At 42.3% G+C, this 13297-nt stretch overlaps 1 protein-coding gene across 2 annotated transcripts in view; it reads left to right on the top strand.

The window, feature by feature from the left end:
- Window positions 1–12967, top strand: part of STK3 (serine/threonine kinase 3) — a 731888-nt gene extending 718921 nt beyond the window's left edge. For both annotated transcript variants that reach the window (XM_069220541.1, XM_069220540.1), the window contains exon 11: window positions 10368–12967. In XM_069220541.1, coding sequence (XP_069076642.1) covers window positions 10368–10526 — 159 coding nt within the window. In that variant the 3' untranslated portion in view covers window positions 10527–12967. The remainder of the gene's footprint in view (window positions 1–10367) is intronic.
- The last annotated feature ends 330 nt before the right edge of the window (window positions 12968–13297 follow it).

Here is a 13297-nt window from a genome sequence, read left to right as displayed (position 1 = left end):
GCTGAGTGAAAAAGAGGGGCCTGAACACTGGCTGTTAGAGGTGACATGATCCCTCGAGAGGGGGGAACCTTACAAACAGGGAACAATTGTGCGAGCTCAGCAATGCTCCACCCTCCCCCCACCCACCATCCTTTGAGGAACTCAGTGAACAGGTAAAGGACCCAACGATGGCGCGATTAGGACAAAAAGAAACAGAGGGACCTCCACACATCCCCCCACTCAAGTTTCGAAAGCGAAGGTCAGACGGCAACACCTCACTGCCCTCCCATTCAACCAACCTTCTCTGGGGAGACATCGATGATGGAACAGACTTGATGGCCCTGTGTACTTCTCACCGCTAAAACACCTGAGCAGCTACACCAGACTACAGCAAGGGTCTCTGACAAAAAACCCACTCCCCCCACCCCTACCACCCCTGGAAATCGCATTAACCCGACCAGGCTTTGCTTACAGGCCACACCAGTACTGTTATTTGAGGTGCTTATATCTAGCTAAGAAGTAGGACAAGAGGGTCAGCTACCACTTATCCCTCTCATGCCTAAAACTATCCCTTGTATGCTTCTACACAACGTGACGTTCTTTGCAGAGCGAAGTCTAAGACTTAAGCCTGTGGACTGGACCTAAATACTTGGTTTTGAGATGCCCAGTGGCAAATCAGCAGGTAAATCTGCTGGGAAGACGGCACGACAACTACTTTTTTCTGAAGCATGCCAACACTCGTGAACCACACACACTGCTACAGAACCCCCATTGATGGCCCTATCCCACACCATGCCCAGCCCAGAGCAGGAAGCAACCATGGAATGCATACTTCAGGAGGTCACGGCTTTGGGCCGACGGCTTGAGGGAAAGGATTCTGCTATATTCTCACTGAAAGTGGAGATGAAGTCCATGGGCCTAGACATAGTGAGCTTTCAGTCTTGTGTATCGGGGCTGGAGCAACGAGTGACGACCATGGAAGACCACATTAACACTGCACAAGACAGAGACCAGGAACTGTTATACTTACGCAGCAAGCTGGTAGACTTGGAAGATAGGAGTCAGAGACAATGTCAGCTTTTTCAGATTCCCGGAACAAATTGAAGGAACTGACACCTAAGCCTTTTGGCGAGACGTCTTCCCCACGCTAACTAACCTAACCTTCGACCCACCACTGGAGTTTCAAAGAGCGCATTGGGCCCAAAACGACAGGAAGACGACCTCCGACCGATTATTGTCTGTCTCCTACGCCACATGCAGGCGCGTGAGCTCCTCCTAGTGGCTTGGTCTCATGGTCCATTTCGGAGAGAAGGGTACGAAATCCACCTAACGGCAGATTTCTAAAAAGAGCCCAATGATCGCTGGAAAACCTTCTTGTCCCTCAGACCCTGGATGCGCCAATTAGATATGAAATATGGCTTGTTTGACCCAGCAAGGATGTGGATCACCAAAAATGGTATGTCCAAGGACTTTTGTGAACCAGAGGACCTGCGGCTTTTCCTGGACAATCTACCGCCACAATGAATGGAAACAATACTGCCGGCCAGACGAGAGGACCTGCCCTCTGACACTCAGTGTGCACTGCCCTCCCCCCCCAATGCCTAAGGAGGGAAAAAGCCACCAAGATCTGAACCATCATCTCAGAGGCAGAGACTTGGAGAGGCTCACAATGACACATGATGACAGGGGACAAGTACCACAGGCAGTGGCATACCACGCTCAGCTATTAGACAGGGACAAGTCTTGCTCTCCTCTGAAGCCTACTGCAGATCTCCATCAACCAGGAGACATGACCCAATGGTATGCCACGATGAATATGAATGTTCCCCTATACATTCTCTGCATTCTCCTCTTCCCCATAAGTGCTAAAGGTGCAGCTGCCTATAAGTTCTCTGTAGCCCCCCACCATCATGGATACGACCACTGGCAGCCGGCCCAAAAGACAGCAGGCTCAAGCCACATGCTATCGGTCAGCAGACCCGCCATATGGATGTCATAAGGAGGACAGTGTTTCAGGATCTTATGGTACCCTAGGGCGCGATAGGCTCTAAGTGGATCCCCATCAGCAGAGACGAGCCACTCCCCCAATTCGATTCAATATAACTGTGCTTGTGTCTCCTACCCCACCTCTTTGGAAGATCCCTAACCCTCTTTTCTTTCTAACCCTCCTAGCCGCTCTCTTTTCCTTTTTCCTCGCCCTCTCTTACTCCCTCCCCCCCACACACACACCTGTTTAAAATAGTCGTTGCTTTTATCTACCCTTCAATAAAACCATGATGGTGTATTCAAATTGGCTATGTATCTGTACCTCCTTTCTTGGAACTGTTATATCTCTCTAATAAAAAATTTCAAAAAAAATAAAAAAATCCTCTTGCCACCCTATTCCCTCCCTTTCAAGTGTGCCCCAAGTGTTACATGTTGCTCACAGACCTGCTAAGCTGAATTTGACACTGTAGTGTAAAAAAAGTTGCCGATGGCCAACCCTGAAAATTCTTTGGAATTCAGAGGAATGGTCTCTGTCCAGTCAGGTAAGTTTATTGTTTGCTGTTGGAAGCTATTCACACCTTTTTACAACTATTCAAGGCTAAGTGCAGGTTTAGAGCTGGCAGAGGCATATGCTAATTAGCCTTCTTACAGTGTAGGCAGGTTAAGAGTAATTTTCTAAAAATTATTTTTCCCTAATATTTATTTAGAATCTAGTTACACCATTGAATTGGATTTTTAATAACTGCTAAAAAGGGCAGTTTAATTATTTTTTTAGTTGGTCCAATTCCAGATATACAGTATTAGTTTGTTAATCTGGACTCTACAGCTGTGCCTGCCAAAGTGAAATTGGCTTTTAGGGACTTGTCTCTGTAGGAACATGGTAACATTAATGTTCTACATGTCCCACTTTTAAATGCCACGCTATCTTGTGAGCTACACCATTTACAATGGGGTAACATTAACATTTGATTGGTAAGTTTTTACCTGTTGAAAAGGGTTATTTTTGACAGTTCATAGTGCATGTTTACGCTGCTACAGTCAGGCTACACAGGGTTGGCCAGAGCCATGTTGTGCCCTCTCTAGTGGATGGCACAGTAGGTGCTGGAGTCCACATGAAACAGTTAACATCCAGATCCTGGATACACGTTTTACACCATACTTTAGGGTCTTACAGGTAAGTTACATTTGCCAATTAGGGATAAGCCAATTTAACCATGGTTGAATAGGAGCACAAGCACTTTACTACTGGTTAGCAGGGGTAAAGTGCACCTTGTCCTAAAGTCAGCACAAGTATAGGGTCCAGAAAAAGGTGAAAAATCCAGGATGACCACAAAGAAAAGGTGGTTTTCCTACAGACGGTGGTGAGGAAGAACATGCCACAGAATAATGAAGATGATCAGTAAGTAATACATTTTTTTGTAATATATCTTTATTCAATTTGTATGTCCAAGTAGTAATCAATTACAACTGTGAACATTACGCAAAGGAACTTCAATCCTCCCTCCCCCTGGCACAGTAGTACACGTCACATAAGAGAGTCAGTATTCTGCAGTTAGGATCATCTCTTTCACAGTTATCACATTGAGAGGTATAGCAGCTGTTCTGGTGCACTCCTCCCTCTCGATAAAACATAGAGACTCCCCACCACAGCCATAGTTCCTAGCGGTTCGATCACTCTGGTGGCACCCAGTGTGCCAATCTTATTTGGCGGGGGCATCCACCCCCATGCCCCTGCCAATGTGACAACCTCTTCAGATTCCCTCAATACCATCAAACGTGCCCCTCATCTCTCCAAAGCCCCTCTCTCAAATGCATTTCATTTGTTTTGGTAAAGGCTGGCTTTACTAATCCACTCAACTGTCCGCATAAAATACAGATCTGTTCTTTGTAGCAGGCGTATTAACCCTCCACACTACTTTATTGTGAGTCAAAACTGCCACTAGACAAAACTTCGATGGAAATCTGTCTATCTATCCCGAACATGAATCACAAGAGTTATCATACATTTTTTATTGCTGCCTGAAAGCTGGCCGCAGAGGGAACTCTGCAGCAGGCGCTTTTAAATCGTACGTTAGTGCTGTGTGTAGGTCTGTGCCCAGGGCACCCCCCTCCCACACACACACATTTTAGGCCTTCCTTCACCTTCCCTCGTTCAAGCGCCGTCCCCTCACATCGTGCTGCCGGGATACAACTGTCGCATGCTGAAGCCACGATGCAGTCCTGTGTGGGGAGCCGAATGTGACTCCACGCCGTTTCCTGAGAGTCCAGGAGCCGCTGCAGTCACACATTGGACACGTGGGGCCTATCTAGAGCATTTTAATGTGTCTGATGTAGGGCTGTGCCGCGTGCTGTCTTTAATGTGCATTAACTTTAATGGTTTTCATTAGTGAGGCAGAAAAAGGTCATTCTACAAATCATCCTTATGTTAAATATAGGAAAGTGCCATTAATTGTCATGCTTTACGTTGGCCACCTGCTCGCCTGCTTCACACTGTGGCAATCAATCTTGCTATTCTGTACCCTGCTGCTCGCCCTTGCCTTGATGCTTCATTTGTAACAGAAGTTGATGCTGAAGCCCTCTAATTGCTTCACGTTTAGATTTCCCATTCGCTCACTGTTTAAGTGTAGCTAATAAAATGTAAACGTTTTAGTGTTTTTGGTTGCAAGAGCATGTTTTGTGTCGTGTTTGTATTAGCACCGCGCCTGGCATTGCAGCATTAGTAAGTTTCGCCTTCTGCTTCATCACATAATGGGACGATCCATCATCAAATGTAGCGTTTTTTTCCGCCGGGAGAAATTTAGGAAGATGAATCTGTCTGGAAGAGTTTGTGGAACGTGTTCCCTCAGAACATTTATAAAGTTAGGCTCGGCATTTTGCCAAGGGTTTGACAGTAAAAAATGAGTGACCATCTTCAGATCTGCATTTCGGGACAGCGGTTGTTTCAAGTTTTAGCAAAGTAGAACATTTCATCCAAAGTTTTTGTAAGGCACTTTCTGCAGTTTTTCCGAAATATTGAGCTATATTTAAAAGCATTGCCCAAAATAATTTAGAGGGTGTTAAATAATCTAGGGCAGCGCATCTCATTGTATTTGCGGCCGCCTTTCACCTTTTTCAGTTAATATTTTGAGAAACGGGTTCAATGCTCTTCGCAGTACAGTGACAACCAATGAAACGCCTTCATCACCCGTGTAAACCTCCCGGTGCTCTGTCAGCCGAAACATTTGACAACAGCACAAGAAGTACGAAATGGAAGTTCTGTCGATTTGTTTTTAGGGTTCATTTTTGAGTCGGCGACGTCGGTGGCCAATTTAAAACCTTTACCTGAAGCTTGTACCACTGATGCCTGGTGTATGTGTAAGCGTTGCAGGCAGAATGGAAGCAAGGGGAACCAAAATATTTCATGATCACTAAGTTGAAGCGATTAATCCAAGAAGAACACCTTATCCCCCGCAGTCAGAGTCTAAACAAGGAAGAAAAGTAATAAATAACTAATCATCATCAACATAAAAGGTGTCATCCAAACAAAGAGAGTCTTCTGTGCACAAATAAAAAAGTGAAGAACTCACCAAGTTGTTTTCTAGAACCCTGTCCTTACTAACATCTCCCCCATCACCCTGCTCTCCTTGCTAGAGTATTGCAGTGCCATGTTTTAGGACTCCATCTCACCAGCATGTGCACATCCTTTCAGGAAGGGATCATCTCCCTACCATAAAACAGTCCCTCAGTCCTGACATCTTGCAAAGTGAAAGGCATATTGCTAAGCTTTGTACACACTTTTTCAAAATGTGAAAATAGTTTGGGATTAGTGGTGTCTAATGAAGATTAAGAATTGCACACACATATCTGCATATCCTTTCACTTGTCTTCAGGATGGCGGAGTGGGCAACCTAGATTATGGCTACAAGGCTGTCGCCTCCTTTTCCACCCATGATACCTTTTGCAATCTCAGCTAAGGGTGCCTACTTGACCAATTTGATGCTGTGGCTGAAGGGCTCGAAAAAGAAAGTATTTTCCTAACAAAACAAAAAAAATACCATTCTCCACTACTCTCTTCAGACTTCATAATGAAGGCCTGATCGAGAGCAATGCAAATCATGGTCACTAGAAGTAATTTATATCAGGCAACTCCCTCAGGACCTTAAAGCCATAGCACATTCTTCTATCAGTTGAAGATCTTGCTAAATTTTATAATCTTCCTCCTATAAATACTATTGATAAGATTGCTCCTGTCGAACAAAGAAGTTTCAGAGAAGTCTTCCGCCACGTGGTAGAACAAAGTACTCTACACCATGAAAAGGACACAAGAAAACTGCAAAAACATGGAGAAAACTACAAACTCCTTAAATGTTATGAGCACCGGAACTACAAAGAAAACTGCACAAAGACTCTGTCCTCTTCACTGAGGTCAATTATAAAAAAAAAAAAAAAAAAAGAGAAATCAGTTAAGCCTCACAGCAGCACAAAGCACCCTTCCACACTATAATCCCTAGTTTGTCTGTTGTCGCAACCAACATCAACTCAGAACACATTAGAAATATATAAGGAACTCAAATTACACCTAATTCACACCCCCTCCAGCTATAGCAATAGAAATATCCCATGATTGTTGTCCTTTTGCTAGCTAGACATACACGTCTTACTACAAATTGTAGCCCGGCAGTCCTTCCTCATGTGCTAAGACCCAATCTCAGCAAACATAGTAAAATATTGTGCTCAGGACCTAACTCTTAATAATCCTCAGAAACATCCACTCCTCACTTAAAACTACATGTTTCCCTCGTTCTTAAAATCCATTGAACAAATTGAATCTAGAAGCTACAGCTATCCTGAAATTAAGGCTAGTCTTCACAATTCTTTTCATTGGAAAATATAAAAAAGCAGTCTCTTTGCATCATCTGTCCCACATATCAAACGAGGACCTGTCCAGTCCTAGTCTGGATCCCACTATTAATGCAGCACTTTATAACAACTCTTCAGATGCTAAAAAATATTCTTTGGGTGCTATACATGGCATGCCTGTTATTATGCCTTTTAGTATTAATACAAATGAACACAATGAGCACTCTGGATTCTTTCCATGATGGGGAAAGTATGCCAAGTCTTGAATTGGTCCACGTCAAGATGGCAGTTTGTAAAAATTTACTCCTTACATTCAGGTGCACGAGGCTGTTTTCTGTCTCAATCTGTACTCAGCTATTTAAGAGCCTCAAAAAGATTTCACTATCAATCAATACAATCTAACAACACGCCAACAATACCCAAATGTACCTAAGAATAATCAAATCCATCAGACAGCTATGCAAAAAACTATGGGGACGGTGTCTTTCTAGACAACAGGATTCCATGCTCAGGTATGGGGGATGATGTCACCCCAGGGGGGAAAACTGAAGGGAGGATTAGGGCTTATCACGCTGTGCTCTAACATATCTTAGGTAGAAAAAATAAACATATATACATATATATCTCATTCCTAATGACAGAATGGTGGGAATGTTTTTGTGTTTCACTCGCCTTGTCACAATTTTGCTTCTAGTGTCTTTTATCATTCTAGATATTGCAATACATGCCATTTTATCTAAGATACAGTTACTTCAGTAAACCTTATTGAACTATTCTCAGCTCCTGTTTGTCTTTGCTTGTGTGAAATTTATGTAACTGAGAGAAAAAGATGAGATCTGATCAACCACAGTTCCCCTGAGGAGTCCTCTCAGTCATGCGCCCGGTTGCCACAATCATCCCCGCTCTCGGGTGGAGATGAGGCACTGCTAGTTGGCCAGAAAACCTGGATTGGGCCGACAGGCGTCACATGGTGTGGAATTGTACTCCGTACCCGACAATTCAGGTGATTCTGCTGCCCAAATCCAGTAGTCTCATTAGGATAATGAGAACCTACGTGACAGAATGTGACCAAAATATAATTCCCGGTCCTCTGATTCAGTGAATTTTCAACTCCATTCCAAAAATTGCTTGAAAATTTCCTGTCATTTCACCGACACTGGCCCCTTCTGCTAAATTGTCAAGTGTCATCATTGACCAAAATACAACCATGCTGCTTCACATTTCCAAACTGACAAAAACACATCTTTCTTAATTCATCTTTTTAGACAGCTGAACCTATTCTTTCTTCCTTCCCAAGAATACAACATCCTCTGTCCTCCCCGGACCCACCCAGCCTTCACACAGACACCCATATTCTGCACCTTACGTTGTCAGAGGTGCTAATAAATGAAGTTCCATCATTCGCATAATTAGAGACATGCACTGGCTTCCCCTTAAAGTCAGATTCAATTTCAGAATGGATCACAACACTCATGAAGCTCTTCATCTTGGCTTACCTGGATATCTGAAACACAAACCCTGAACAACAGGAGCACAAAAAATGTTAGAAGTGTATTCTGTCTACTGCTTGAAAACTTTGAACCAAGCCTTCTTGTGCCAAGCACCAAGACTGGAACTTATCCACAGAGAAACTTGGACTTAATCTATGCTTGAGTTTCTGAGAAAAGACCCCATTGTTACCATGGGTCCCCCCAATTTTGACTGTTTGAATTTGCTGGCTCTAGGATTCTATGAATGCAAAAACAACAGATGATTGACGGAATGCAGAGCAAATCAAACATTCACCCCCAGTCACAGATCTGGGTTTAATCCATCAGTTTTTTTGCTTGCCATGCCATTACAGTTCGGACCCAGCCATATGCAAATCAGTCTTGACCCTGTTCCCCATGGGAACAGTCCAGCCCGAACTGCCAGGCCAGGTCCTCCCTGGACCAGAAACAAGCATCCTGGAACCGTTTTCAGGGTATCACCCTTCATCAGCCAGGCTAGTTTGAATCTGGTGGCATAGCAACCACGGGACCCACGTCTGGGCATACCCTTCCCGCTTGGGGCAACAAAGGCAAAAACAACAGATGATGGATGGAATGCAGAGCAAATCAAACATTCATCCCCAGTCACAGATCTTGGTTTAATCCATCAGTTCTTTTGCTTGCCATACCATTCCAGTTTGGACCCAGCCATATGCAAATCAGTCTTGACCCTGTTCCCCATGGGAACAGTCCACCCCGAACTGCCAGGCCAGGTCCTCCCTGGACCAGAAATGAGCATCCTGGGACCGGTTTCAGGGTATCGCCCTTCATAAGCCAGACTATCTTGAATATGGTGGCAGATTCTATGAGCTTTTTCACCTCTGAGCAGCAGAAAGTGCCTGCCCACCCCCAAAAATAAAAATATATGCGTAGCATGGGAACCCCCATGTTTGCTGTGTTCATCCCACTTATAATTCCATGATATATGATGTGTAAAATATGCCTGTAGCATGGAAGTTTAAATGACATGCAGGATGCAGTATATATTTACACAACTTACTTCTATGGCAAAGCCAGTAGGGCAGGCTGTAATGTGATAGACAGCATTTGTGTATGCAATGCATTTAAGCAACTTGTGTGAATGACTGTTTACATGCATTGGTGTATTGATGCCCGACATTTTGGCTTTGCTAGTGCTTGTTTTATATTGCTTTCAGAAAATCCTTTTTGTATCTTTCCAAAATGATTTAGTTAATGCCCAGGTGACCTTCCAGAGGCTACCAGAAAACGTAACGCACTTACCCATAGTCAGTTGGATACCAAGTTTTCTCATTTGTTCCTTGAATTAAGCCAACCTCAGATTCCTCTATTGAAGCTGTGTGCTCCATATGGCATGTAGGTTTGAACGTTTAGTAGATGACTTCATTGAAATTGCAACTAAAGCATATTTTAGATTATTGCCGTCTACTGGAAAAATGACTTCTTAAAATCCATTGCCTACCTGATAAAATAATTCTAAGCCGCGGTTGATTTGGCTATATGTATGTGGTGGCTATAGAATTTAAGGGGGAATCCGTTAGGTGCTGTGGCATTTTTTTGTTGTTGCACAAAACATAATTTAATACAGACTCAGATGATGTCTCATAATCTGTCGCAATAGCAATGTGAAGTCAGAGGAACTGTCTAAAGCTTTATTTTTTAATTTGGTACCTACAGTTCTTGTGAATGACAAAAATGATTATTTCAGATTTGGTTTATCTGTATTCCTCTTCAGCAATAATGTAAGTTTCGTCAGAAAGTTTGCTGTAACTTTGAATTTGTCTGTGACATCAAAGAATCATGTTTGCCAAAAGTATGCTTTAATCCATTGAGTAGTGTGGTTGCCAAAGCTACGTCCACACTTAGTGTTGCTTTTTTCTAGTAATAAAGCAATTCTGATGGTTCTTCCTTAGCAGAGAGAATTTTCTCCTGAATACTGAGATTTTCCAAATGTACTCAATCCATGTGATCTATAAAGACGATGACTTGGTGAGAGGAAGTTTCATCAAATGAATGCTAGAATTTGATTCTGGACTCTTTTTGTCTTGGTTGCAGTTAAAAAACTTGAGCTTTGAAGAATTGCAAATGAGGTTGAAGGCACTGGACCCCATGATGGAGAGAGAAATCGAAGAACTGCGCCAGCGATACACTGCCAAGAGACAGCCCATCCTGGACGCCATGGACGCCAAGAAACGGAGGCAGCAGAACTTCTGATGCTGCACTGTCCCGAGAGAAGGTTCACGATGACCTTTGTCAACCTATCAAACGTCAGGCCGAATAGTTGCTAAGAAACAAACTTTCTATTGTCTTTAACAGCCGAACAAAGAGTGCTGATAAGAGTACACAAATCTTCTGGTGCCTAAGGCAATTCTTTTTAGAAACAGAAAAATGAAGAAGTGTATTCTTTAAGCCCCAAAATGGACAGTCTCCTCTGTGGTGGCACCATGTCTAGGGCATTTTGTGGCCTTGAAACAAAGTACCCTACGTGTCCTTTTTTCTTGTTTTTGTTATTTTTTTATCATTTAAAATGCCCAAACACACACAGCATACATACTCTTCAAAATACTGGCATTACAGATGGACATTGCTTGCTGTGAGTTTACTGTCTTGACAGTTTTCAGTTTTGTTTTGTTGTGTTTTTAGCGGAAAAAGACAAGGAAAATATAAATGAGAATAAATTGTATACTTATTGAAACCCGGGACTGAGCCATGGTTTCCCGGGTCTGAATCACTGCTATTCTTCTGACCATATGACCAGAGGAGCATCTCTTAACATTCCTCTTCACATGTCGTGGCCAAATGTTGATCCACACAAGTATACGTATCCCCACCCCCGACTGCTGCATCTGCTCTCAGTGTACATGATTTCTTCCCTGAGTTAAATACACACAAACCGAGATCATCTTAAATGATGGATGTTCGGATAAAAGTTGTTCAGTCAATTCAAATAATCACCATTCACAGTGTAGTGGCAGGAGAAAGCCTACTTACTCTTGATACATGGCATATTCCTCTCTTTGAGCCACATTTCCCCTTTAATGGGACTAGGTGACTGACTACCCATGTTTTATTGCAGCATCCCGTTGCCAGGGGAGTCATTAAGTCTACAGTTACTTCTGTTTGTAACCACCACAGACGTGATGCATGTATCTCTAGAACTCATCTGTCAATTGAATTTATTTTGTTTGCTTGCTTTCGTTTACTGTTATATTTATTATATGTTTACTTGGTCAATTTATTTATTTAGATTTTTTTGCTTGTTAAATCAGTAGGGTATTTTTGAGAGTAGGACAAGGTAAAGTCGTGTGCAAGAAACCCTACATCCCCCCCATTCTACTTTTATGAATATGATATGCAATGAGTGTCCACTGTATAATATTATAAGGTCATTTGCAATATAATGTTATGCATCACAAACTTTGTAAAGATTGTAAAGACAGGAGTATGGACGCCTCTGTTTTTAAGCAGTTGCCCTGATTTGGTTGACTGTAGAAAAGTCAGTGCCTTTGTTACTCGTGTATACTAAGGTTTGAGCCCAACCTAATTTATTTTTAACCCAATTAGTTTTTAATATCCTAGTACTCAAATAAATCCTTTACACCCTTAGGGATGAGTGACAGGTTATGCTTGTAATGCTGTATGTAATGGTTCTATTACATTTGATGCCTTGATGCCCAAAATGCACACATTATGCGTGACATAAATGGATATCCTTGTCTTTGCCTGTCGATTCCCCTTAGTTTCCCAAAGAGCCCAGCTTTCTTGCTATCATTTGTCCTTCACTGGAGGGATTAACCTCACCAAATTACCAGATAAAAATGAAGATTACACATTTTCTGGGTGCAGTTACCAGTAATATGTAGTGTCCGAGTAATTGGTTTTGTCCCTACATCGATGTATATGTTACCTTATTAAACTGTGCAAATATTACAAGATCATATGGGGAGCATTTGTCGTACAGTACTAATAGCCACATTCAGGTGAAAGTTAAGTGAAAGTTTAACATTATTCTATGTGTATGGAAAAACACCACAAATCATTGCCATTACAACTCAGAGAAGTTTCCCTTTACTTGTGCAACATCAAAACATTCCAGACAGATTTATTTAACTTTGCCTTGTAAAATAATGTCAGAAAAAATATGCCACTGTATTCCAGCTCACAGGATTTTAATGTGTTTCCGTTTAGAAAATACGGAGCACCAAAGGAATGCTCCAAATTGAAAACCAAAGAAACGCAGTGTCTGCTTTTCAATAACTGTGCATAGAAACATGCATCATTTGGTATTTGACATATCAGTGCAGGTCTGCCATGTTATTTTTGTGTTCTCTTTCATGTATGGCAGATACCCTATCTGTTGTGTCCATTTGCAGTGAATTGTATACATTTGACTTGGGTCCGTTGGATTGTGGGGATTTGTGTTTCAACAGCGGAAATCAATGACAATGAAGGCGTGGTTCATGCTGCCCAGTGTCAGCCTTTGGCGCATTCTAAATGAGCAAGAAAATCACAAATGTGTTTAGGCAACTATTATATGTGTAACTTTACTGGGACCAATGTGATGCCTTGAATAGAATGGCCATCTTGTTAAGGAGTTGATCTGTCTTTTATTTTGTGTGCACATCATGAAGTCAAATAAATTGTTTTTGTGGTGATTGTTTCATCGTACTTGTGCTCTATGAAGACCATTTCAAGGAGGTTGTTGTATAATTCAGCAAAACACACAGTTGTGTGCATTGCTCTCCATCAGCAGTTTGTTGTCTGGTAGGTTTTGCTGCAATATCATGTACACAGATCACCGTAAAAAAATAAATACTAGATTTCAGGAGGATCCAAGACTCTGCTTCCCATTTGCAATTTATAATCATCATCTAGGGTCCAGGAGCTTTCAGGTTGGGTCACAAAGCAAGATTAAGAAAGTCTCTTTTAAGCTTGTGAGAAAATCTTTCTGTTGGTCACAGTAACCTTTAGCTCGTCATTTCCCT

Source organism: Pleurodeles waltl, chromosome 2_2 (genome assembly GCF_031143425.1).
Source record: "Pleurodeles waltl isolate 20211129_DDA chromosome 2_2, aPleWal1.hap1.20221129, whole genome shotgun sequence".
Classification (NCBI taxonomy): Eukaryota; Metazoa; Chordata; class Amphibia; order Caudata; family Salamandridae; genus Pleurodeles; species Pleurodeles waltl.
Note: the sequence above shows the minus strand (reverse complement) of the source record. Positions and strands in the feature narration are given on the sequence as shown.